General features: G+C 55.2%; 9 protein-coding genes across 9 annotated transcripts; 6 read left to right on the top strand and 3 right to left on the bottom strand.

Annotated features, from left to right (window-relative positions):
* Nucleotides 1-40: 40 nt before the first annotated feature.
* PG985_016447 (terpene synthase family protein) lies at nucleotides 41-3,161 on the bottom strand (the record flags this gene model as incomplete). The annotated part of the gene is made up of 9 exons (XM_066836213.1): nucleotides 41-466; nucleotides 525-637; nucleotides 716-938; nucleotides 1,038-1,604; nucleotides 1,636-1,767; nucleotides 1,826-2,106; nucleotides 2,167-2,287; nucleotides 2,361-2,567; nucleotides 2,598-3,161. The coding sequence occupies 9 exons, from the start codon at nucleotides 3,159-3,161 to the stop codon at nucleotides 41-43; spliced, it is 2,634 nt and encodes an 877-aa protein (XP_066675964.1).
* Nucleotides 3,162-4,140: 979 nt separating this feature from the next.
* Nucleotides 4,141-4,413, bottom strand: PG985_016448 (uncharacterized protein; the record flags this gene model as incomplete). Its single annotated transcript, XM_066836214.1, has 1 exon — nucleotides 4,141-4,413. The coding sequence occupies one exon, from the start codon at nucleotides 4,411-4,413 to the stop codon at nucleotides 4,141-4,143; it is 273 nt and encodes a 90-aa protein (XP_066675965.1).
* Nucleotides 4,414-5,687: 1,274 nt separating this feature from the next.
* On the top strand, nucleotides 5,688-6,665 carry PG985_016449 (uncharacterized protein; the record flags this gene model as incomplete). The annotated part of the gene is made up of 1 exon (XM_066836215.1): nucleotides 5,688-6,665. The coding sequence occupies one exon, from the start codon at nucleotides 5,688-5,690 to the stop codon at nucleotides 6,663-6,665; it is 978 nt and encodes a 325-aa protein (XP_066675966.1).
* Nucleotides 6,666-11,035: 4,370 nt separating this feature from the next.
* Nucleotides 11,036-11,439, top strand: PG985_016450 (uncharacterized protein; the record flags this gene model as incomplete). The annotated part of the gene is made up of 2 exons (XM_066836216.1): nucleotides 11,036-11,279; nucleotides 11,357-11,439. 2 exons carry the CDS (start codon nucleotides 11,036-11,038, stop codon nucleotides 11,437-11,439), a joined length of 327 nt encoding a protein of 108 aa, XP_066675967.1.
* A 577-nt stretch (nucleotides 11,440-12,016) lies between these two features.
* Nucleotides 12,017-12,259, top strand: PG985_016451 (uncharacterized protein; the record flags this gene model as incomplete). The annotated part of the gene is made up of 1 exon (XM_066836217.1): nucleotides 12,017-12,259. The coding sequence occupies one exon, from the start codon at nucleotides 12,017-12,019 to the stop codon at nucleotides 12,257-12,259; it is 243 nt and encodes an 80-aa protein (XP_066675968.1).
* Nucleotides 12,260-13,173: 914 nt separating this feature from the next.
* Nucleotides 13,174-13,404, bottom strand: PG985_016452 (uncharacterized protein; the record flags this gene model as incomplete). The annotated part of the gene is made up of 1 exon (XM_066836218.1): nucleotides 13,174-13,404. One exon carries the CDS (start codon nucleotides 13,402-13,404, stop codon nucleotides 13,174-13,176), a length of 231 nt encoding a protein of 76 aa, XP_066675969.1.
* A 3,784-nt stretch (nucleotides 13,405-17,188) lies between these two features.
* On the top strand, nucleotides 17,189-17,410 carry PG985_016453 (uncharacterized protein; the record flags this gene model as incomplete). The annotated part of the gene is made up of 1 exon (XM_066836219.1): nucleotides 17,189-17,410. The coding sequence occupies one exon, from the start codon at nucleotides 17,189-17,191 to the stop codon at nucleotides 17,408-17,410; it is 222 nt and encodes a 73-aa protein (XP_066675970.1).
* A 4,881-nt stretch (nucleotides 17,411-22,291) lies between these two features.
* Nucleotides 22,292-23,999, top strand: PG985_016454 (uncharacterized protein; the record flags this gene model as incomplete). Its single annotated transcript, XM_066836220.1, has 3 exons — nucleotides 22,292-22,752; nucleotides 23,002-23,346; nucleotides 23,615-23,999. The coding sequence occupies exons 2-3, from the start codon at nucleotides 23,120-23,122 to the stop codon at nucleotides 23,997-23,999; spliced, it is 612 nt and encodes a 203-aa protein (XP_066675971.1). The 5' UTR covers nucleotides 22,292-22,752; nucleotides 23,002-23,119.
* Nucleotides 24,000-24,341: 342 nt separating this feature from the next.
* PG985_016455 (uncharacterized protein) lies at nucleotides 24,342-24,833 on the top strand (the record flags this gene model as incomplete). Its single annotated transcript, XM_066836221.1, has 2 exons — nucleotides 24,342-24,359; nucleotides 24,417-24,833. 2 exons carry the CDS (start codon nucleotides 24,342-24,344, stop codon nucleotides 24,831-24,833), a joined length of 435 nt encoding a protein of 144 aa, XP_066675972.1.
* Between the last annotated feature and the right edge of the window lie 438 nt (nucleotides 24,834-25,271).

Consider the following 25,271-nt stretch of genomic DNA (forward strand, 5'->3'; position numbering starts at 1 on the left):
GATACGATTTGTTATTGTGAGATTCCTAGAGAAGACATGCCTAGTTTGAGACCCAGCTGACTTGTCCCATCTTCTGATTGGAGATGTCCCTCACAACATAAATTTGACGATATAGTTCCGCCGTGTCCACGTACGCCTTCAACGCCTTGAACTTTCCTTTTCCTTTCCACCAACGCCGCAGCTCCTCGCCCAGCTTGCCCATAACATTGTCGACCGACTCACGCTCGTAATCGGCAATGGCGAGGAAATCGGCCTTCTTGGCGGTTTCGCCCCGGGGCTGCGGGTGTAGTAGTCGAGCATCATCATCCAGCCCCGCCGAGAAGTCGGGGAAGTCTAGGCTGTTCAGGTTACCTTCATCCCGATCACGTGTCACCGACCCGTAGTCATTGTACTGTCGACAGTAAGCCGCGAGATGCTGACTGAGCGCGTTGGCCAGGTAGTTCTGGCGCGCGCCCACGAAGAACGGCTCGCCGAGGACAGGGACGGCGAGACAACAAGAACAGAAAGACCCACGGCGCCTCGACCTTCTTGGCTCCCACCGCCTGCACCCAGGCGTGGTATGTCAGATGCTGGGCTGGCTCGAAGACGGCGAGGACTGTGGAGCCGTTGCTGCGAAGTTGCTTCAGTTGTTGTTGATCTGCGAACCGTCAGCTGTCCTCTTGGTGATCTATGTGTGCAGCCATGCACGAGGCAAGTTGTGCATGGAGGTGCTGACGGACATGATCGGGTGCCTGCGTGACGGCTGGGTGGCTTAGGATGTACGAGGTGAAGCGTTGCAGAACGGCCCTCGCTTGGCTCTGCGAGTGGAGTGTCAATATGCCGTTGCTTGGGTTCCCATTCCCGTTGCCGTTGCCGTTGCTGTTGCCGTTTCCGTTCGTCTCGCGTGGTCTGCCTTCGCCATTTATATCCTGTTGGCTGTTGCCAAAGCCGCAAAGTTCCTTCAACATTATATTAGCTTCGTTGTTGTCTTCAAGCCCCAGGCGGTTGTCGAAGCAAGTCTCCATGAATTAATCCAGCTGGAAGGTGCAGAGAGACACCAGCATCATTTCATAGAGGTCCTTGGGAGATAGTGGATTTTCCTGTCTTCGGTTTGTGGCTAGCCAGGTGAAGGGGACGTACGCCAGGTATTTCTTGCAAGCCTTGTCACGTTGCGGGAAGATGCCAGCAATTGCACGGGCCAGTTGGGGCTGGTAAAGCCACCCCGACAGAACATCTGCTTCCAGTACCCACAACTCATCTTGGCCAAACATGGGCATGCTGGAGAAGAACTTGGCGATGGATTTGAGCCGGTCCTGCGGCAATGTGATCAGGTTGTGCACCTTTTCTGACCACTCGTAGGAAGAGGACGCGACAAGCGCGGCGATGATATAGCGTCGAGACGTCATGGGCATGGTGTACGTGGTTTTGCCCACCCAAATACGATCGAGCTCCTCCCAGCGACTTTGGTTGCGGATGAGGTAGTCGCATCCCCGCTGGATGGCCATGTCAATCCGGGGGCGTGACTGCACGAGCCAAGGAAGCGAGGCCACTGATTTCAACGTGAGCACACTGTAGCCAGTGGTCTCGTTGGAGGCGCCGTTTTGAACCCAAGAACCGTTCTGTTCCTGAGTCTGCATCGTTAGGACAGATCTGGACAAGGATGATCGGGATCTGCTCCGACACGAGGCCTGGTGGAAAGCCGTCCCCTAGCCCGTCGTCTCCCCAGAGTTGGAGCAGCTTGACAAAAGCGCCGGCTGCCAGGGCTCGAGAGTAGTTCTCGGAAAGGTGCTGTCATGACATTAGCACGTGGCTCAGCTCTGCTGTTGGCTTAGGCCTGATGACTTACCCATTTGTCCTCGATCTGTCCAACCTGAAACCCATGGCAGATGAATCGACAGAGCTTGACAATCTGACTGGAATAGGCAGCTGGACTGGGGGCGTGGAGGAGGGCGTCGAGCACGTTGCAGTTGGCGCTAAGTGACCCACTGGTTTCCTGGTGGTAGCTGCGGAAACTCTCGGCTGACTCAAACTCCTGAACCAGTCGCTCGGGACTTTGCGGACTGCCTAGCAGGGCCAAGCTCAGCAGCAACTTGGCCGAGTCGTCGGAATCTTTCAATATGCCCGAATCTGCGAACAGTGTGAGCAAGTCAAACACTCAGATCAAACACTCTGGCATCACTTTTTTACCGAAACCAATAATCCCATGGTTGGAATCATACAACGACTGAAGAAAGGTGCGGATCTCGGTTACTTCGGGCAGCTCGAGGATTTCGGCGGACGAGGTGGCTCTCTGTAAAGTGGATGTGACCTGGTCGCCAGAAATACGCCAGCTACCAAGGTTGCGTACACGGGAATAGGAGACATGGCTGTGGACAACTTACCCATGCTACCTCAGTATAGCTCGTGGGGTACACCGACGGGACTCCACCGCTGCTCTTTCCGCTGCCTTCCCAAACCACGGTCTGCAGGTACATCTCTGCTTTGGTGCTCCAGACAGAGGAGTGCATGAGATAAGCGGCCGTGGCAGAAGGAGAGCCCATCAAGGAGCCCCACTCGTCGATATGGTGGGACACGCGGTCAAAGTCGATCTTGCCGATGAGGGCTTAGAGGGAAAAGACGAGGGTGGTCTGATGAGGAGTGTACAGCATATCGGGGCGGAACTTGCTGAACTTCCTCTTGTTCAAGTGCACGAGGTGGTCGCGTCCGGGAAAGTCAAACTTGGTAGCAGCGTCTTTCTCCAACGATTCAAGGAGAGCCGGTACCAAGATCTCGAACCCAATATGCATGCCGGAGGCGACGTCCCATTCTCTAAGCCATAGATGAAGCAGCCGTTGGGCCTTGGTGATCCTCTCGCCCAGGAAATCCGAGAGGACATTGTCGCCATCCTCGCCCGATTGGGTCTGGTGATCTCTCAATGCCAAGAGGGCAGCCATGGTGCTCAGAATCTTGTCCACCTCGGTGAGATGGACAGCCCAGCCACCCTCGTGGTTCTGCGTTTCGAGTAAGTAGCCGAAGCACTGAGGAAACATCCATTGGGACTTGTTTTCCGGCTGGCGGACCCGTGCCAGCCAAGCACTGTCGTATATCGACGGGGAGAAGGTACCAAATGGCCCGTCTCCCAGTCGCGTGCCAATGTCCTGGAGCAGGGCTTTGGCTTCTGGCATGAACTGATGGGAATGCATCGTTGCGGTGTTCGGTTTACGGGGCGCAGGTGGAATTTCTCGACTTGTCAGAACCCAGAAGTAACTGATGCGGAATACACCACACATATACCAGTACTGACATACCAGGGACCCCCCGTTTCCAAACAGTGATACTTGCAAAGGAAATATCCGACCCTCATCCAGGCAGCCAGGTGCCCTTGAAGATATTAGACGTCATACACGGTCCCTCGTGACAGCTCAAGTGGAGATGATGCTCAGCTAGACACGGCTCAAGCACGCCTTGACACGGAAAGGTGAGACACGCTGCGCAAATTCGGGATATTTCATTGGTTTCCCCAACAAGGTTCCGCTTCGTCAAGAACACTGCTGCATCTACCATCCGCTTGCTGCCGTAGGGGTCATCCAGGTCCAGATTCATGCGAAATGACGGTGCTCATTACATCAGTGGCTGCGGCCTCCCGTCTCGAACCGGTAACGCATACCTCGGCATCCAAGGCGACCTTGCATTACCAAGAAGGAGAGCAGTTGTAGAGGTGGCTACGCGGCGAGGGTGAGGTGTGGGTGTATGATTGACATTCGAATTGCATGCTCGCCTGACGCCGGCGCCAATAATACGAAAGTCAGATTCATGGGACAGATGTGGGAATTAGTCTTGGACGTGGAACTACGCAAGGGGGCAGTGGAATTTCAAGGGATCGAATGCTTGATATTGGAGGGTGTGATCTTTTGACAGTCGCGTAATCTTCATGGTTGGCCGTAATCTCGCAATGTTTACTGGCTGCAAACCGAATTGTCCCCGGATGACTTGTTCCAACGATGTTGAAGTAAGAGAAACACTGCATACCGTTGTCAAGGCCAAAGAGCTTGATGCAAATATTGTGTGTTGATATATCAGGACCTCTAGTGGCTGCTACCTATACATTGCATCCTCCACACTTTCGTTTCGTTCCTAGTAGAGCTTCACAATCGTACTACTCCCAGCCCCTGAACCAACGCCTTACCAGATCCCACGATCAAAACACGGGTAGTAGGGCACCCCTCGGTTCTCCAGGGGCTCCGGGTAAGTTTGATATTGCCAAGGCAGCTGCACCTCCGGGCCGGGATATCCGGCTTGGTACTGGACAGGCCAGCCAAAGGACGGATTGTATGCGTGGTGGTGGAAGCCATGGGCGCTGCCCTGGTAGTCCATCGGCGTGACAAATAGGTTGCTGGTGTAGTGGTCCTGGATGCCGCGCGGCTGGTAGTCTCCGTAAGGATAGTAGAAAGACATGTTGATGTTGGCAAAGTATGTTGCTGCGATGTTTCCCAGTGGTTGTTTGGCGATCTATTTCACTTATCAATGCTGCTTGTGTTGGGTCTGTTGGATGTTCATTAGATTCTCAGAGAAGCCACTTTTTAAATAGGTGGATGTGCTGCACTGATGATGCAGCAAGTATCACGGCGTTTGACAATCATCAGTGATGCAGGTCTGCTTGTTGGTAGTCATGATGTATCACCAAGTCTCATCCCAGTGAGTTAAACATCATGAGCTGTATCCTTGACGTTGAGCAATGCAGCACCGTTGAATGCAGAGGTGTTAGCCATGATGAACTGCAGTGACGAGCTTCCTTCAGATGCTTTGAAGTATCTTTGCTTGGCAGCTCACTGCTCGTGCATGGTACGCGTACTAGAAGCAGTGATTGAAAGAGATGGGCAGAGGAATGACATCTGGTTCCCGCATGCAGAGAATCCATCGTCTTTTCGACATGAGGACATTTGCTTCTCGGACTCGTCTCCTGCGGCAGTGAGGTATCTCTATCAAGTCATCCATGAGCATTGCTTGTTCATGGTGCATCCTCTCATGCGCACTTGATCAACTTGTTGAGTCAATGTCGAAGGTCAAGGTTGAGGCTGAAAAGGAGGAAGTGAGAGCTCCACTGCGCTCGACTTGGTTGAAGATATGCGGGGCTGGATGCAACGACGCGACAGGGATGACCGGATGTTCATCTGAAGATTTCTGAAATCACAAGGACATGCTCCTGAAGAAGTGGGTGATCGCCGACAAGGTCTTGGGTCCGATGTCACATTGGGCAGGTGAGCGAAAAGGAGCTCCCGCCAAGATGGGAGCCAGTGCATTGCCTCGGCCTGGAGACTCTCTACATGATTTATCTCGGATCTGGCAGCACATCGAGGCGCAACCAGGAATTCGGGTCCAATGGATGAAACTCAGGACGGGGTTGGCGGCTTGGACCGAGTGAACCGTGCCCGGGTGCCACAATTGCCCTCAATCCCTGACGCCGTTCGGAGACTAGCGCCAGCGTCGGTTGCGATTGGTGGAAATGCGCTTTTACCCGGCAGGACCAAGCCCCGCCGTTGCCCCTTGCAGTCAATGCCGAAACACCAGGTGGACCGCAACGTCCGCCTCGAGTTGCAACGAAGCGCCAGCACGCTGTTGTATAAGATCGTGCCCATTGCCACCATGCTTCTTCATTCCCATCACCACCAACGCCCGTCGCACTCTTTCCATCCACCATCCACTCGTTCTCAACACCACTCGCTATCACCATGCTTTTCCTCCGCTCCGTCGTCTGGAGCGTACTTGGCGGAGCCGCCGCCGCCCATCCGTCTTTCGCACCCCTGCTGGAGAGCCGCCAGAATGTCGGCCCGGGCCCCGTCAGCGGCGACACCTTCTGGCACGATCCCACCGTCATCAAGAAGCCCGACGGCGGATACCTGGCCGCCTTTACTGCCGACAACGTGGGCTTGAAGACGTCGACCGACCGCACCGTCTGGCGCGACGCCGGCGCCGCCTTCCCCAACGGCGCGCCTTGGACCACACCCTTCACGGGCGGCGAGAAGAACCTCTGGGCCCCCGACCTGTCGTTCCACAACAACCAGTACTACATGTACTACTCGGCCTCGAGCTTCGGCACCACCAAGTCGGCCATCTTCCTGGCCACCAGCCCCACGGGCGCCTCGGGCTCCTGGACGGACCACGGCGTCGTCGTCGAGTCCAACGCCAACAGCGGCTTCAACGCCATCGACCCCAACCTCGTCGTCGACGCCCAGGGCCGCTGGTGGCTGTCCTTTGGCTCCTTCTGGTCCGGCATCAAGATGGTCGCCCTCGACCCGGCCACCGGCAAGCGCGGCGACAGCAACCCCCTGATCAGCCTGGCCTCGCGCCCCAGCAACGTCGGCGGCGCCGTCGAGGCCCCCTTCATCACCCGCAACGGCAACTTCTACTACCTCTGGGTCTCCTTCGACAAGTGCTGCCAGGGCGCCCAGAGCACCTACCGCATCATGGTCGGCCGCTCCACCGCCCCCACCGGCCCCTTTGTCGACAAGGCCGGCGTCGACATGATGAAGGGCGGCGGCACCCAGATGATGTCCAGCCACGGCTCCGTCCACGGCCCCGGCCACAACGCCGTCTTCTCCGACGTCGACGGCGACGTCCTCGCCTACCACTATTACAACGACGCCGGCACCGCCCAGATCGGCCTCAACCTGATCCGCTACGACAACGGGTGGCCCGTCATTCACTAGGGGCCGGATTTGTTTTACTGTACATATTTGAGATACCAGCTTTTTATTTGAAATTCCAATCTGTTTGATATTTGATCAAGACGTGACTCTCCTCATTATTGTGTAGTTGGCGAAGGGTACAATGTGGCTGTCTCGTCTCCGTCACTTCTTGAGCCGTGACATTGAGTGTTATGCAAGCAGTGATACAGCTCCCTTTGCAAGGAGTGATGTGTTTTGATCTGGCCGGGCCTTGAGTTGCTACGGAGAGCTTCGTCATGTTGGATGCATCTTCTCAATTCCGCGACTACTGCAATTCCAACTGAGCAACGTCCAAGTGGTCGACAGGGAATGCATTCGTCATGGCGCCGCACCTCGTAGTGTGACAATTGGGCCCGCTAGTAGAGAAATTCTAGAGTAGTTCAAATGAGCAAGGGAAGCATGGCCTAGGTGAAGCAGCCAAGTCCGATTGCCCAAGCAATAGTCACAGTCCGGCGAGGTCAAGTGGATGCCATGGATGGAATTCGTGTGGTTATCAAGTCAAACGGCGCAAGCCACGGCAAGTGTGTCCAATTGACTTAGCTCTGCATTTCTCGCGTGAATGGGGAACCTATTTTAAAACTTCTTCCGCCATCTTTTCCTAATATCCAAAATTAGGCAGGGCCTTCAATAAGAGAGGCATCTTGTAAAAGTCGCACGTACCGGGAAGTCACGCGACTGCCTTCGCGGGAGGGCAGTTGCGCGCCTTCCCTTGCGGATGGGCAGCCCAACTTCAAACTTCCCCCTCCATCTTCTCAATTCCAAACTTCTCTTTCCCTCTCTCTTCAACATTCCATCCTTTCCCCAACAACTTTCGCAATCTCCTGGCTCGGGCAGAAACTTCGAGAGGATCTTACAACGCTCGCGCACTAGGAAGTCATTAACTAAGCCCAACTTCAAACTTTTTTCCGCCATCTTTTTCCAATCCATCTTCTTCTCCAACACATTCCCCAATCTCCGGGGCCTAAAGGGCCTCAAGACGATCTTACAAACCTCGCCCGCACCACCACGTTCTATCACAATTGATACAGACTGATCACTTGGCTCCCCCCCCCCCTTCTCTTCCTCTGACTGGTTACGAACCGTCTAACATCGAATGCGGGAGTCAGCATGGCCTGGGTTCAAGATGCCATAGCCAAAGGGGACACCCGTACAGGCAAGTATGGTGCAAACGCCCTGGCTGCTTTGCTTTGTCCCGAGTCGAGATGAAAAGGGGCTGGGTGTCTGTTGCAGTGACAGGGGTACGAGCCCCATACCGGCTAGCGCGCTTAGCTAGATATCTCCTTGTGTACATATAAGCAGCACAGCACTGCTGCTCTCTTTTGTAGATTCTCTTCTTTTAAGACAGCACTTTATACACCATCGCACGCTCTCTCAAGTTCAACAGTGTCTCACCGATGCAAACGGCCTTGCAGAATCTCCGCTTGTGATAGATGCCCGGGGCAGGACGTTAGAACCGCGCGTTGGAACGATGTTGAGACCGTCAGATGAGTTAAGTTCAGTAGATACAGTAGTGTCAACGAGAAGCCGATGTTGCCCCACGATTTCACGAAGGCCATATCTGCATGTAGGAAGCAATGTCCAAGCATGACCACATACAGCATTCGATACCGCGATACTCCATATTACTCTGCCAGCTCCAACCTCAACACCCCCATCACCAGCGAGGACGTCGACTCCCGCATCATCCAAGGCTCAGTTCCCACTATGGCTCCTGTCAGCCAGGAGGTTCCTGACGGCATTATATGTGTAATGATCATGGCTTGTTGGTGACCCAAACGTACATAAAGTAGCAAGCTCACCGCACCACCATCAACCACCAGTGTTAGTATCCGTCTTGTTCCCGTTGTGAGCAAAGTGCTTCACTATGTAGCGTGTCTCGCGGGAACGATGGACTAGAGGGGGGGGGGGGGTCGGCAGGTTTCCCAGCCAAACAGCTTTGAGCTGGGTATCCCGCTGATGCAGGGAGCTTCGCTGAGTGCTGGAGAGGCTATCAGTCTAGACTTGACTCTGACTTCTCAGCCACGAGTGGGCCTCAAGATGGCCAGCTCCACGCTGTGTTTCGCACCCAACGGCCGGGGGGGCCAACACTATTCTCATTCGGATATCAGGGGGGTATAGATGAATGGCAAGGTTTTTTTCAATCTTACAGGAAAACAGTCCGTTCTTATCTACACGAAGGAGCACCGGTGACCTGCCTTGAGTTGCAGCAGGCAGCTGGCTCTGGTACAAACTCGCCATACGCCGTGTTTGCTCTTTCAAGAGCCGATTTGCTGACCGCCCCGCCTCGAAGCCTGAAGCTGCAGGGCCTTCTTCGACCACAGCACCACTGGCGGGCATGCCCCTCTTTCATCAGTTCTACTCGTGTGTTGATATCCATGTGATGATTGGTCGTCGACTGCAGTGTCCATTCCCCGCCGAGGTTGCATTGGCTTTCTCGGAGGTTGATACTTGTAGTGGCATCTCATTCTCGACATATCTATGTGCTTCTCCTGTACCTAGGCCACTAGGATGCCGTGGATTAGCGAGCCTTTGATGTTAGTTAGCAGCATACAGGGACAGGGACCATGACGTTGATGGGTACAGTTCTCGCCGGGGTCAGAAGACGAAGTGGGCAGACGACAGACCTCTGCTTGCGGCTAGACCGGAGCTGCTCAGCCTAAAGCTCGCGCGCGCCCCTTAGAACCTGTCAACAACTGAGTGGTCGTCCCGCATACACTGGTGAACACGTTGGAAGATGCTGGTTTCAACGGCATTGTTGGCGACGGATATCTATGGCGACAGCATGGAAACCTTGCAGAGTGGATACGGCCTCTTCGATCCTCCCACGAAACCAACCAGTGGCCGGGCTATGCACTTGATCGGAGCTGAGTACTCGGCCGATACATGGCACCGCGGAATCATGACCCGGCGATGCAGCATACGGATAAGGGGCTAGTGAGTAGTGCTTGAACAGGTGCACTAGGACTGCACGGGGTCTACGAGCTTGACTGGAGATGACAGCTTCTCCGGCGATGTGAGCGATATGACCAAGTCGACATGAAGTATCCGCGACCTTTCCAGCGGGAGAGCATGCACAGGTGCCGGGCCGCTGCCGGGTAGACTACAGTAAGTAGGAAGTGGACTACTTCACATATTCGTCCCTTTCCCCGCTCGGGTGGTGTTGGTGCACTTGGCTGGCGGCTTGGTACAGAGCCGTGGCACAGGACGTGCCGTTTCCTTGCGCGCTTTTTATGAGCCCACCATTGCTCCGGTCAACAAGCATTGGAGCTGGAAAAGGGGTGTGGATCTCTGAGTGAGGAGACACTCTACTAAGAGCCACTAGACGATGGTATGATGTCGTCGTTGGGAATGAGCAGGCTGGTTCAATTGCATCTGCTCCGCTTCCACCCTCACACAACAAGGAGTTGCCGAAAGGCACCACAGTGCATTCGTCAGTCATGGTCTGCTAGTTCTCAAGTAGCAATCTGGAACTCTCACTCAATGTCGAAGGAGGTGCGGGAACCCTTTCACGGGTGACATGTCACTTTGCTGGTTGCTCTCTGCGTCACTTGCTTCTCCATCAGGGAATTTTTGACACACTGCTGCGCGAAGTTCAAAACGTCCATCCCTCCAGAAGCCTCTCGTCACTCAAGAAGACGTGGTCCTGATAAGGGGTGTTCAGTCGGCTGATGCCGGTGCGGGAAGGAGAAAGGGGACCGAATACCTTGATCCAGTCAAGCACCACCGCCGTGGTGGTGTGGAGAACCTGCAACCTGCACCCAGGTTGAGCTGTAGACGACCTAGCCGCCGTAACACCTAGTATAAAAGGATTCAGGGTTGAATCTATTTAGAAATGTTAAGGGAAAGGAAATGGCGCTAACATGACAGGGTGCTGAATCTATTTACCACCAAAGGGCTGAATCTATTTAGGAAACCGTGGACAATCCGGTCGCGACCACCATTCATTGGAAGCGCGCAATCCGGCGATGCGAATGGTCTCATTGCCGTCGGGCATCGAGGCCTGGTTGGTACGTTATCCCGTCCTGAAGTTGTCGTTGATTTAAGGTACTGGGGGACAGGGGGCCCACTGTTAATACCGCTTCGGGGCTAGCAGCGCACCAGCAGTCATAACCAGCAGTCGTGATCTGCTCTGCTTGCTGCGGTTTGCTCCCATGTTGGCTAATGTTGTTCATCATGTCAAACTCCATCATCTGGAAGGTCAGTCAAAGATCCGTCATCTCGAAGGTCAGCTAAAGATCCGTCATCTAGAAGTCAGTCAAAGATCAGTCATCTCGAAGCTCAGTTATTTAAAAGGTTAGTTATCCAAAGGTATATCATTTCGAAGGTCAGGCGCTGCCCCGTCGAGTAACAACATGTCTTCCTACTTGCCGCCCGCGGTACTGCATGCTTGCGTCTGGACGGCGAGCGCTTCCTTCGGGTCGGGCAAATACGGCCAAGCGAAGCAGCAGCGGTTCGTCCTCGTCTTCTCCCAGACGCCCCAAGATGGCAACCGCTGGGCCTTCTCGTCCGACCAGACCCTCGCCTACGACGGCGGCGGCGACGGTAACGGCCTCGCTAACGTGGTCAAGTGCGCGCTGCAGCCGCGCATTCTTGCAGGTGGGTGTTCCCGGACGCTTCTCGGGGGTCGATCGACAGTTGAAGACTTTGTTCTCTTGCTGACAATTTGCTGATAGTTAGCCAGATGTTCGTGAAAGTTCTGAGCGGGGATGCTTTCGTGACCATGGCCACGCTCTGTCAGGTGATCAGGGGTTGGTAACAGTGGGCAGATGGCACAACTCTCTGTTGTCAAATCGCCGATGCCTGTTCCCAAGGGACGCCAGTTCGGCCCTGCATAGCGCTGCACATGTACTCGTGTAGAAGGGGTATGGAAGGGTCAAGACTCCCGCTCACGACGGAGTATGTTTCAGTTAGCATGTAGTAGTGGACTTCGCATTCATGATCAACATTAGGCACGTTGTTGGACTCATCGACGCAGCAAACGTTCGCACGAGTGTACACCAGTAGTATGACCTTCGTGTTTCCTTCCTTTCTTGTTGAAATCGTCGCTCTCTGCCATCCATTGCCAAGCTCTATCGCCGTCGCGGTTCTTCCCGGAAAGCACTCTCGTCTCCACGGTTGGCAAAACGATCTTGTGGAGGGGCGCTATCATGTCCAGCATGTTCTTCTACTGTACAGGAGCAGCATCCGCGTACCGAACCCCTCGGAGATGACAGCTGATGGATGTTCGTTGTACAACACGAGATGCTCCGGAAGGGATCGCCGCCGTTGGCGCCCGCCTTGCAAACGTTCCTCACCCATGGAACCCGAATGCCGGACCACTATACATTCGCCACATGACCGACGACCCCATCCAGCGGCAGAACAGTATTGTCGAATCCCTATTCCAGAGGTTGCCGGACGCGGCTCAGAGGGACGCCTTTCATGCCCTCCCCAGCTCCTTCTCCGTCCTCTATCGCCACGACCAACTAGGTGGTCCTGTCGGGCGCGCAGAACGGCTCTTTTGGCTTGTTCCTGCGGTGGGCGCGCTTCAACCGTGCCGGCAGGCCCGGCACCTCCTGGACCTGCAACCGCGGTGACACATTCAAAAGACGAGCTCGTATCTTCGTGAAACGTTTCAGCAATGGCGCCGGCCCTGATGCTCCAAGCCGCTCCTTCCGCAGCATCATTGCGCACTGGATCGTGTCCAGTCAGCTGCAACGGCTTTCATTGTACTGGTGGCTCGTCGGTGCATCCCAAATCGCTGACAGTGTAGGGAACGATAAGAGATGCCACTATAGGGCTCTCAGAAGATGGTTTAGTCAGTACCTATTTCGAAGCTCGGGACCTTTGAGTCTGAAGATGCTGCCTCGGATTCCCGGTAGGACCTCGGATTCCCGGTAGGACGACACGAGGCGATGTGCCACTCCCGAGACGGAATTGCGTCGACTTCAAACCCAAGAACGCCAAAAAGGAGCCGGCGGACTGGTTCCTCAGCCATGTTCAAGACAGCATTGGCGGCAACTGCCCCTTTCCCACGACTCTTCGCCCGGTCTCGGATTACCATACCCCTTTGCGGGGCTCTCCCTCAGTTCCCGTCCAGTACCATCACTTCATGTGAATCTTCGCTCCACCGCCGCGGGCGGCACGGTTGACGTCCTCGCCGTGTTTGTTCACCATCTGTTGATTTCGTATCGGTGGCGACTGCATGCTTCTTGAGACTCTTGGAGCCTCCCAACGCCGATATACAGGACGAAGTTGACCATCTTCAGGACGGAATGAGCACTCTGAGCTGGGATTCCTTCAGCACAAGACGGCGTCGAAGCTTTGGGGCTTGCGGACAACGCATCCACGCTCACGCATGATGAAGTTGCGGGGGCAGCCTCGATCCCATCTCGTGGATTATGATAACTATGTAATAGTATGTAGCGGCGAGATCCTGCCGATTCGCGTCCTGCATCTTCTACTAAGAAGACGTCTCCGAGTCCAGTCACGTAGAGCCAGGTGAAGACTGTCAAGAACTAGAGAGAGTCCAAGAAGGAGAGATTGTAGAAGCAGCCTGAGTCTCAGCTGTGCGGCTCGCGGCTCGCGGCTCGCGGCTGGCGGGCAGGAGACGGCGTCGCTGGGGGACTTCGTGGATCTGTGCACCGACCACGCCGGCCCGCGCTGCGACGGCGTCGTATACCAGGCCCGCACCGGGCGCTGCTCGCGGCAGACCGGCAATAACAAGTTTCACATTTAACATTGCTACGTCTTGTTGGGGCCACGCGCTTTGCTCTCAAGGTTAGACCCACGTTACCCCTGAAAATCGCTGTCTGCGGAATCTCATGCACGCAAGGGGTGTGGGAACGAATCGACCCTCGATCTACAACATCAGGAACTCTGTGCGCGAAAGAACCATCTATAGGATCTTCACAGTCGAGACTTGATGTCCGCCTTGTAGCTGTCCATTTCGAGGCCACTTACCATGTCCCACAGTGTTGGAGCTTTGTGGGTGAGTGTGCAGCCACTGAGCTGTTGCCGCATGCTACACCTTCATCGACTCTAGCTTTGGATAGCCACAGGTCCACCTCAGGATCTCTGGTTACTCGCCACTCACATCGCCCTCCAGCACCCCCTCAAAAACCTCGGACACTGCACCGCGGGTTCGAACCCATCAGAGCCCGGTTCCGGAGCATCCTCTCCGCCTCCTCCCCTAACTACCAGCCTCGGGGCCGGAGCCGGGCACCAGCATCGTGGCAGCCCGCCATGCGCCCGGATCCGTGAACTTTAACGTCCGGCAAGAGCGGCGGCGTCGAAGGCGGCGACCGCTCCGCGCGCCCTTTTGTACCCTTGCAACACGCTGGGCTGCGGACACTTTTCAAGAATCGTCATTATGGTTAAGCAAGCCCCACCTCACTTCGTCTTCAACAGCACACATCACTCTTCTCGGAGCCCAACCAATGCCACGGCTAGACCTCCGTCACTTAGCTTCAAGTCGCTGCTAGTTGACAAGTGCCGTGCGGCTTGTAACCAGCAGACTGGAAGTGGTGGAAGGGAAAACCAGGGGTCTCTTGGGGAGTCAAATAGTCAGAAGAGGCATGGCGTGACATTCGAATATCACTTGATTAGTCTGACTGATTTCCAAGTGCAAAGCTTGCGATCTTTCATCCTCCACAGCCCTCTTCCCCGCTCTTCGGAGCCTCGTCAGTTGCTTTAAGTTGATCTCATAGCCTTCCTTCACCGACACTGGAGCTGTCTCTTAAGTCATCCACGATTCCACAAGAGCCAGAGTACACGCGGGGCTCTTCCATGCCCTCGTGGACTTCGCATCAGTACGAAAAAGTTGCTCCGGAACTCCATAAAGTTTCAAAACGCGTATGCCACGGGCAAAGAACCCCGGTGGGTTTCCATGGGAACTCGAAGGCGGTCGTCCAAGCGGACTAGAGTCAAACACCGTTCATGAACTTCACAGTGAGATCTCAGCCATGGTTCTGGCGGCTCAAGTCTCGTGCTCGGCGGGCGTCTACTCGTGTAAGGTGTTCACGGACCCGGTCTTGGCCTGCTTCATCGAGGTTTGGTCCGGATACGGAGACGAGGCGTTCGCTCGTAAGACGTGACTCCACGATACAAAAGATGGGGACGACCGTCTCTCTTTACAAGTGAAGGGTTTGAGAATGGCTGCGGTATAGCAAGGCCACAAAAAGAGAGTCAAGCATCACTTATGACGTACGCCATTGAGCTTTCGGTTTCTCTCTTAATGGCTCTAGCCATGTGCCTGACGGGCGTCTGCTTGCCGAAAGTGCCCAGGCCCGGTCTGATGTAGCAATGTTTGCTTCGGATTCCGACACGAGGCTTAGGCGCAACTATGTAATACAGAAGATGCGGGACAACTGTGTCTATACAAGTGAGTAGTTGCCGATATTCTAGGCCGCAAAGCGCATCTGCAGCAAGAAGGAGCTGTACGGGAACCCTTACATGGTTGGCACTACGAGAATGCTAGAACAAGCTTCACGAGACGCCGACAGGCTAAAGAAGCCTGCCAGTCGCTGCGCCGACCCTATCCCTCCCCTACCCCTAGCGGCCGTGGCAGAATCCTGATTTTGAATGGATGCACCGCGCAGGTCAGCCGCCACGCCCCGGCGACCCTCGAGGTTTCCAGCAGCATCTTGGACTTGAGGGAGTTGCCACACCAGGCCCGGATCACGACGTCGAAGTTCAGAGAAGGAATTTGTTCAAGCTCGCTCAACGCTTCGACAGCCACGCCTAAGCTCCACCTTCTAGCTCGGGATCCGAGTTTCTTGGCCAGCAACAAAACTTTCCATGGATGAAGACGTCTACACTTCCTTGAATCTACCCTCGGATCCGGCCGATTGAACGACCCACAGGATGTGTGTACCCAAAAGACGCAGTGGGAGGCCTGCTGCTTCGAGTTGGTTATGCTCATTCTCTTCGCTGCCAGCCGGGGCCGCATCAGACCCCTTTGGCTGCTAGTCTTTAGCAAGTCTCCGTCTTCATCACCCCCGTCGCCGCTGGAGCTTATCGTTCCACTCCTGCAAGACGAAGCTTCTGCTGCCTCTGTCGTTGCATTGGTATCAGCTTCCTGATGCATCCCGCAAGGTCGAAGCAAAACGGCTCTTGAAAGCTACTCAGTCTTGAGATGAAAGCAGCATTGGGCAATCCACATTGGGCGCGGACTGCACGTTAATATGCTGTAGCCGTAGCTGGCATGATTGAGCGTTAGAGTTGATGATGCAGCTTGACTGGCAGCCATCACACTGCCCTACAGACGCAGCGACTCCATCTCATCATTATTCATGTGGCCACTCTGCTGGCGGGCTAGGTCTGCATCACGTCCGAAATACATTAGTTGATCCGCGGGGGCCCGCTCATCAACGTTGTATCACTTGAAGCACACTCTGAGGAACCCCGGTGTATCATGGCGGTCCAAAGTCGGCGGAACAGCTACGAATGAGGGTCGGATCGGGTCCAGGATGTAATGAATGACAATAGAGCTGCGCTGCACACACAACAGATCTTCAATCTCATTTCTTATTGCACTAGTCTGCAGCGATGGTGAATGTTGTTCAGTCAACTGTCTCTGCTATGCCCGATTGTTGCGGCTCCAACGCGTGGCGACTTGCAAGAGCGCCAGCACCCGTGTTGGTAATTGAACCCAGGCGGGGAACCGCTCAGCCCTCTCGTACTGAATCCAAACCAACGCGGCTGGCAAGTTGGCGGGCCGCTGATAGGGATCCAATTGATTACAGGTGGCACTACTTATTCAATTAAACGCGGTGGTCGGCAGAAGTACGATGCCAGGTATAGAGAGCACCAATACTTCTCGGTTACTAACGGATTTGCTATACACACTATATTATAAGAAATTCCGACTAGTTGTTTTAATTGATCTATATCTTGCAGTCCTCCGCGCTTTGGGGATGTTGCATTGAAGACGGGGCGACACAATACTGGGTGGACGGGTCCCCGCAACCTAAGCCGGGGGCGCACGAGCCAAGTGCAACCAACCGATGGGGCCGGGCCGCCTTTGGTTGGGGAATTCTTCCAGCCCAGTGGAGCTGCGCTGGAAGTCCCCAACGCAAGTGCACCAATCTCTGTTGTTCATATGCCTGGCTTCCACCAAGCCCGCAGCGAGGCCCGGAATGGATGTGCTGCATCACTGATCTGAACCATCATGCATCTGGCCGCTCTCTGATTAGACTTGTTCAAACTTTTGGAGACGTGCACAGGGCCCTCGGCCTCGTCGAGGATCTCCCTCCATCGTGGGAGCCATGTGACATACCAACATCGAGGTTCATTAGTAATATAACGGTCGCTAGTCCCGATTGCTCACTTGCATCGAGTTCAGCCATGGAGTCCGTCGTAGTGCTCAGCACAGACAGCATTCGACCAGTACAGCATTAGCTAGGGCACTGAGTGGCGATGTAACGAAGTTTGGGGCCCCTGAACTCATCATGGTATTGACATCGGTATTAAGGCTATGTGCGCGATAGCTCCCGAAGTGGCCAAAAAGATCCTCGAGAAAGAGAATGAAGCTGCAAACGCCTCTGCTAAGTGGTAAGGTCCGGCTGCTGCTGTTGCTCATCAGTTTCTGCTCGGCTAACAGCCGGCCGGTCTTGGCCGTCAACCTGCGGGAGACGGCGGCCTCGGGCTTCCGCGGGTCGGTGGTCGAGCTGGCGTCGCCCTGGAGGCGGCCGGTCCTGCAGCTATGGGTCCCGGCGTCGTGTCGAGCATTGCGCTCCGGTTGGTGATGCAGGCTAGGGAGAGCTGGATTTGCTTGGTGCGGACTGCGGGGATTCCGGCTCTCGTGACCGCGAGACTTCAGTCATCAGTAGGCTCGAGGTGCCAGTGGGGTAGAACACGCGAAGAAGGACAGCGTCACCAGCATTGGGGGGATATGAGATAGAGAGGCCCTGCCTACAACACCGATATCCAAGTTGTCTAGCTTACCAGGATGGCTTCGCAAATACGATTTGCAACCCAGAGAACATTGCTAATTCTCATGGGGGTTGGTTCGTCTTGACCCATCAGCAGTTCCTAGAGTCAGGCATGGCTCTTGCATTTTGCGGCGACACCATTCCCAAATCATGGCCCAGTCTTCCCGTGTAGTTTGGAAAGTGTTATACGCCGTTCCGTCACCGCCCACTAGCTGCTCGACGCCTACGTCGAAAGGGGGCGGAGGAGCGAACGCGCGCAACCGCCAACAGGCAGGCATCCATCAGGATCCAATATGCGGTAAGTAGCGGCAACATCCTCTCCGTCTACCCTACCTGCCACCTTTTGCGCGCCCCTAAAGTCTTCCACCAAGGTATCTTCAAAGGGTCGGCGACATGGCCACGTCGTTGCCATAAGTGCGAAACTCGTCGTGTCAACGGCACTCTCTTCCGTGAGCCAGTCTCTATCGGGCGTCAGTCAGAGCCGGTCTGGAGCAGTGCCCCTGGAGTTCTCACCCATGACAATACAGATCCGCCGGAGATCTTCCCACTTGGAACATATTGTTGAGTCACCATTGGTGTATCGCTTAGCATGCTCCGATCGTCACCCAGCCAAGAAACTGCACCAGTGCTCCAACAAGCCGGGGCCGGGGGCCATGGGGTGACGAGCCAGCGGATGTGATCGGCATGTCCCTGAAGCTGTAGGTGGTGAAGGTCAACTAATTGGGGCTCTGCTATGAGACTACCATTCTGCTTGACAGGAAGCATCGGAATCCGTCCGGCAACCTTACATCATTCGTATCACAGCAAGCAACCGGCGCGACGGCCGCTTCTTTAACATGGGAGGTACTTGAAAAGTGAGAAGGAGGATGAGTGACCTGGAGTTCGAGAATATTGGCAGTCCCCAGGGACTTCACAAGAGCACCGTGGCGTGGTGGCTCCGCGGTGGCTTGATACCCTTGCTCTCCATAGCGCCAGTTATAGGACATGACATTCTTACTGATGGGGCGGCTGTGTACTCCGCACTGATAGTGCAAGTGCTGCTTCCGCCTGTCAGCGTCTTTGCCGGGGCGCTTGTCCACTGAGGAATAAGTTGCTCAGTTCGAAACTCAAAAGTCCCGGTCAAAGACTCGGCCGTTCCAACTATCCTCATGTCACCAACATACCAAGGATGCCATTCTAAAAGTCGGACATCGGGATGTAACAACCAGAGGCCCGGAAACCGGGTGGCGATCAGCCCCATGACAACGGGCAGCATAGTGTTCGGGCCCAAAGCACCAGTCCTTCTCACCCCAAAGAACAGCCAGCCTACGCGCTCCTACTGATCCGCCAGTCGAGGCGTAGCTGTGAACTGTTGATATAGCCCCTTTCGTTTAGATCTCCCAGCGCCACGGCAAGGGGCCGTCTAGGCACACGCCAAGTCTAAACCGGCAGGACCAAGAGGCACTCGAGTAGTTGGGACACTTGTCTGTGTGAAAGGTCGAGCACGAGCAGCGAGCAGCGAGCTGACGCCTACGCAAAAGGGGGCACTAGATGGCAGATCCGAACCGAGGCTACGCGTAGACGGATAGAAGGGTGACCTGGGGTTGATGACACGCTGTGGTACATCGTGAGACAAACCTTGGAACCTACTAAAACTCGAGAAGACGAACTTCTCCTTCGCCCAATCACCAACGTTGCCAACCTGGGATTCAGCAGTTCGACTCGATGCAGAGTTGCTCATGGGTCATTACAAGGCTTGTTCGACGAGCCAAGCGTGTGTTGCACAAGTAGTGCCGATCCAGCGCCCAGTGTTGTCGTTTCCGGCGGTCATCACCTGCACGAACACAGCATGCACCCCTTTACCGTTGACACTGAATGATTCTTTGGGTTCCGTATACCAATCTCTGCATAGATTTGCAAATCATGGGCTATGGTGCTGGTTGCTGAGACATGTCCAGTCAAGGCCAACAGTATGCAAGTCCAACATGAAACTTGGATACTTTGGCGCTCTGGGTATTCCAACGTCAAATCCACGACGGCAACTCTGTTGGGAATGCCGTCAGGTTCATTCAGAACCGAGTTGCTTCTTTGCCTTATGCCCGTCCAGCTGACGAAGTCGGGAAGGGGCGGCTTTCAGTGTCTTGATCGACCGATTCGCAACCGGCTCAAGAAACCGGCTTCTCGCAAGCGGCCACAGGAAGGATTACACGAGTACTAATTACCGTAATGATGCTCTGGTGACCTGTTTGTGCCCGAGTACGCTTGGCCGCTTTCTTCTCGCAGGAGCTTGCCGCACAGAGGTGGATTTACTGACGACAACCGCGGTACCCCTTTACCAACCACCCATGTTAAGCCAAGGGATGGATGGTAGGAGATCGCCTGTCATATTACCCAGTTCAGCAATGCTAATCTGCATCCGTATACCGTTGCCATAATCGAAAGAGACTCGAAGCGGGTGCACCATCGTCTAGAGATCACAAGTCCAAGTGTGGTGTCTCGGTACCCTCGCTGTCCGTCCAACCATCACCAGGTCTGCTCCGAGAAACAGAGCGACTGTGGAAGCTGTCAGTGGCCAGCCACGCGATGCATGCAGTAGTCTCATATAGTTACAAGTAAATTCGAGGATACCTACTCCTGGAGATGAGCCGGCAGATGTGGGCCCGGAAGGTTGAGGTCTGCATCTCAGCCCCTTTTGCCAAGCCAGAACCAAATACCAAAACAGAAGCTACACGATGCTCAACCAAATCCACAACTACGTGATGCTCACCGTTGAGGTACTCGCAGCCGTGCCAGTCTGGGATCTTTCAATGCCACAACTGTACCGCGATGACGACAGGCAGACTAGCAAGGGGCTGGGGGACGGACCTGCCCAGCGGTCGCCGGATACAGGGGACACCAGCATGATGGTCAGGCTCAGGGATCCGCCTGGTTCTCTCCAGATCCCTAGGTGTTGTCATCGGCAACAGCGGCAGGCTTCTCGGCGGTGGTATGATAGACTGGTTGACCCGGGATCTACTGTTGCTTTGGATGCACGCTATCTGCCCAGCATTGCTGCTCGCTGCCGTTACATGGCCCAAGCAGAAGTGCATCTCCTGTAACGTCAGCATGTGCAGTGGTAGGGAGCGAGCGATGTGTCACGTATCTGGAAACCAGTGCAGCCACAGATGTCACGGTGTAAGTCCACCACCCACCCCTTTTGCCAGCGTTCGGTACAGAGCACCCAGTCGAAACCCTTTCAATGCGAGAGCTATTCAAAACTCATCATTACATATGCGAAATCTCGTGAGAGATGGGTGGGCATTGGTGGGTGGTGCGCGCCAGCCAGCTTGCAGTCAGCAGTTGGACTTGGATGATTTCAAAATTCCAAATCCAACCGAGCGCTGGTCCTGGTGCACCACACAGCGCCGCCACACGCCACACGCCACTTGCACGGCCCACCACTCGGCGCAGCGGCCGTCGTGCGCAGCAATTGAATTGACGCTGCACACTGCACGGCAATCGGACTTGGTGCATTCCAATTGATTTCGATGGCCAAAGGCCAGCTGCGCATATGACGTGCAAAGCCACGGCGCAGTACAATGCACAGCTGCACAGCGATGCACTTCGATATGATGCACCACGAGTAGATGCACCAAGAATAGATGCATACAGCAATGCATGCATACCGAACCTCAAGTGAATGAACATCCACATGCAATTGGTTCAACCGAGTTGAGCTCATCTACATTTTGCTAAGATTGCCAAGGTTGGGTGAGTCGCATCTGCAGCGCAAACGTTGGACTTGGGCGAATTTCGGAATCCATTTCGATTCCTGCCAAGTCCAACCGTTGACCCGCGCTGCAAGCACAATCGAGTCGAGCTGGCGCCCACCAGAGCTTGCGCACCCGGATGGCAAGCCAACTGATTCGAGCAGGCACGCACGCCTGGGTTTGGGCACCCGGATGGCACGCGAGCAGGCCAGCTAGCCTGGAGCTTGCGCAGGAACCCGAATGGCATGGCAGGCCCACGTGGGTCTGGCACCCCAGACCAGGCCCAACGCGAGCGCGGGGTCGAGGGCGCGGGGTCGAGCTAGAACACTCCAAGTCTTCCAGACGCCAGCTCTGATCTTCTCTCTCCTCCATCCTCCAACACCATCGTTATGTTTTGCTTTCCACGATGCTCCTCCGCGCGTTGTCGCCTGCCCAATGCTTCGGCTTGGTGCCCTGACACGTTGCGTCTGGTCTGCGTTGCTTTCTGCGTTGCTTCATTGCTTTCTGCATTGCTTTCTGCTTTCTGTATTGCTTTCTGCTTTCTGCGTTGTTTTCTGCTTTCTGTGTTGCTTCATTGCTTTCCACGATGCTCCTCCGCGCGTTGTCGCCCGCCCAATGCTTCGGCTTGGTGCCCTGACACGTTGCGTCTGGTCTGCGTTGCTTTCTGCGTTGTTTTCTGCTTTCTGTGTTGCTTCATTGCTTTCTGCGTTGCTTCATTGCTTTCTTGATTTCGAGTCTTGCTTTTTCCTTGATTTCGCGTTTGCTTGCTTCATTGCTTTCTTGATTTCGAGTCTTGCTTTTTCCTTGATTTCGCGTTTGCTTGCTTTATTGCTTTCCGTATGTTGGCTCGCTCGCTCGCATGTTGGCTTGTTCGAAGCCCAGACAATCCGCATGAGTAACGCTATCGCATCTTCAATTCTCTTTGCCTTTCCCGTTCCCTTTCTCTTTTCTCTTTTCTCATTTCAATATGATGGTGGTCCTCGAGACCATCGACCGCAAGGTCAAGGCAAGTATCTTGGGTTGCGACCGTCTGACCCGGGCGTCCGGTCGCAACCCGCCCATCCCCATTCCCATTGGCACCTGTGTGCCAACACTTTCAAGCGGCCATGGCTCACCTTGGTGCTACAGGTTTCGAACAGTCCACCGAGGCTCCGGCATCCCGAGACTTCAGCATCTCGACTCCAGGTTGCCAACTCCAGCGTCCCAGCGTCCCAGCGTCCCAGCGTCCCAGCGTCCCAGCACTCCGACTCCAGGTCCCCGACTCCGACTCCGGCATTCCCATTCCACTTCATTGGCCATCACTAACCTTGGTGCTCCAGGACTCCAGACCTCCAGCCTCCCCATTTCATATCATTCCATAGCATTGCACAGTCTTCAGCTAGCTTCAATCCACACTTCTCTTCTCGCTGAGCGTCTCCCTGCTTCCTGGTATTCCTGGTGATCCGCTCTCCCAATCCCCAACCCTCGTTGTCTGCTCTGGCGTCTGATCTGGTGTCAAGTCCGAGCAGGCCCACCGCCTCCGGCTTCCTGATGTCAATCAGTCGAGCAGCCTGGCTGGCCAACTGCTGGCTGAGCACTCTCGATCCAGCGCTCAACACTCTGCTTCGGATCTGGTCTGGTTGGTTGACTCATTTCCCTGCTGCTTACCCTGATTCAAGCTGACTTCTGCTGGCACAGATCCCCCGTGGCCAACACTCCGAGCCGACCTGCTGGCTCAGCGCTCCCTCGCTCCACACTGCCCAACACTCCAACTGATTTTCGGCACGGCCAACTCCTCGACACGAAGCCCGTCTCCATGCCGGCGGCCACCACTGCCAGGTCTCTGCACCGGCTTGGTCGTCTCGTCGTCTGGAAGTGTCGGTCGGCACTCTCCTCTCCCTTGTCCTCTCCACCACGAACCTTGTCCCGCACGTCCCGCATGTCCGGCTGTCCGCCTCTGGCCCGACGTCTCGCGCACTTCATGATCCCCGCAGAGACACTGATGCGCGAGTACAGCAGGCAGCGAACGACCTTTGCACCATCGTCAGACAGCCTTTGCACTATCATCAAACTTTGCACTGTCGTCAGACCCCATTGCACCATTGCACCATTGCACCATTGCACCATTGCACCATTGCACCATTGCACCATTGCACCATTGCACCATTTGCATCACTGCTTACTGCATCACTTGCCCTGTCCAGCCATCCTTCCTGTCACACATCCTTCGTGTCACACACCTTTCTTGTCGCACGCTCTAATCTTCGCCATCTCTAACCTCCGGCTCTCTTCTCTGCACCGTTGATCACAGAGCCGTTTGCTATTCGTCCAACTCAGGAAGCCGAGTTCATCCCGAGAAGCATCTTGCTTTGTACATCACCCTCGCCCTCGCACCTCGCACCTCGACCCCGGATGCCGACCCTCTGTACCGTTACCGTTGCCGCCGCCATCTCGCGTCCCCTAGGGTGACCCTCTGGCCTTGCTCTGGCCTTGCTCTTGGGACTCTTGCGCTGCATGGCCGGTGGCCCGAGAAGCTGCTTGCCCTCCGCAACATGTTGCCTTTCCTTTCAACTTGGCTGGCAACACCTTGGGCGACCTACTCGGACACACCGACGCGGTCCCGTGATGGCCGGAAGGGTTGCGGACTTGCATGCTCTGGGTGGAATGGGAGGACCCGCATGGGATTTGGATGGTGATGAGTGGTGATGGGTGCTTGCTTCAGGGTTGCCTGATTGCTTGGATGCTTGGATGCTTGGATGCTTGGATGCTTGGATGCTTGGATGCTTGGATGCTTGGATGCTTGGATGCTTGGATGCTTGGATGCTTGGATGCTTGGATGCTTGGATGCTTGGATGCTTGGATGCTTGGATGCTTGGATGCTTGGATGCTTGGATGCTTGGATGCTTGGATGCTTGGATGCTTGGATGCTTGGATGCTTGGATGCTTGGATGCTTGGTGGCTTTTCAGTATGTAGATAGGACCGTGGACAATGATATCAAGCCGTGTCACATGCTTCTCTGTTTCAGCAGCCGTTCTGGATGCCCGATCCCACCCTGGTGTGTGACTGTAGGAGCTGTAGCTGCTGTACGGATCTACACTGGCTTCATTTACAGAAGCATGCCCGGGCTGCCCTTCTCGTTCCACCACCAGCTCTCGAAGCCGCCAGTGTTTTCACAAGTCTGCCCCAGCCCACCCTTCTGTACACCAACATGCCTGACACAGTTCCCAACCTAAAGCTGGCGCAAGCTCCTGGGCTGGACTTGACATCGGTACGGCAAGGGACAAGTGGACAAGCATCCAAATGCAACAAGCATGAGCACGGTGAGGGCTCTCCTCGCTCCCGGCCCCCTACTCACACCGAATTTCATCACAGATCCCGATACTACACCGCATGGTTGACATGGCCGAGCGAACGTAGAAGCTTTTTGGGAGACAGCCCTCGCTCTGCCTGGAACTTTCCAATGCTATTGTCATGGCGATGGGCAGAGCAACGGAGATCACGGAAGCCAAGTGCTTTCGAAAGCCGGTAACACAAACGACAGGACAGTGGACGGGAGCGCCCAGCAGAGATCCAAGGCCCTAGACACATGATTGGACAAGTGTTCCTCATCTCGCCCGAATCTTTTCTTGGCGCTGGCTGACCGTGACAAACAGTCAGGGGGAGATATGGCTGCGGGGAACGCAACTGAGACCGTCTCGAGACGCTCCTCTGTGTAACCATATCGGGTGACGATTGTGCAAGAAATGACAACGGCGGTCGCGGAAGGGCCACCCGATGTGTCCACGACGACCAGCCGGCGTACGATCCGCATCACCTGCTTTCCGGCCGAACTGTGCACCACCAATCCATGGTATGGGCGAGTGATACCGAGCGCGTCTCCGTATTGCTGACCAGACCCTCGGATAAGAGAAGCTAGCTTGCTTGCCGTCTCCCTGGGTTGACCTCACCTTTCACTTGGGATACGTTG

The sequence above is a fragment of the Apiospora marii genome (assembly GCF_038362585.1).
Source record: "Apiospora marii strain CBS 49790 chromosome Unknown utg000015l_segment0_segment0, whole genome shotgun sequence".
Taxonomy (NCBI): domain Eukaryota; kingdom Fungi; phylum Ascomycota; class Sordariomycetes; order Amphisphaeriales; family Apiosporaceae; genus Apiospora; species Apiospora marii.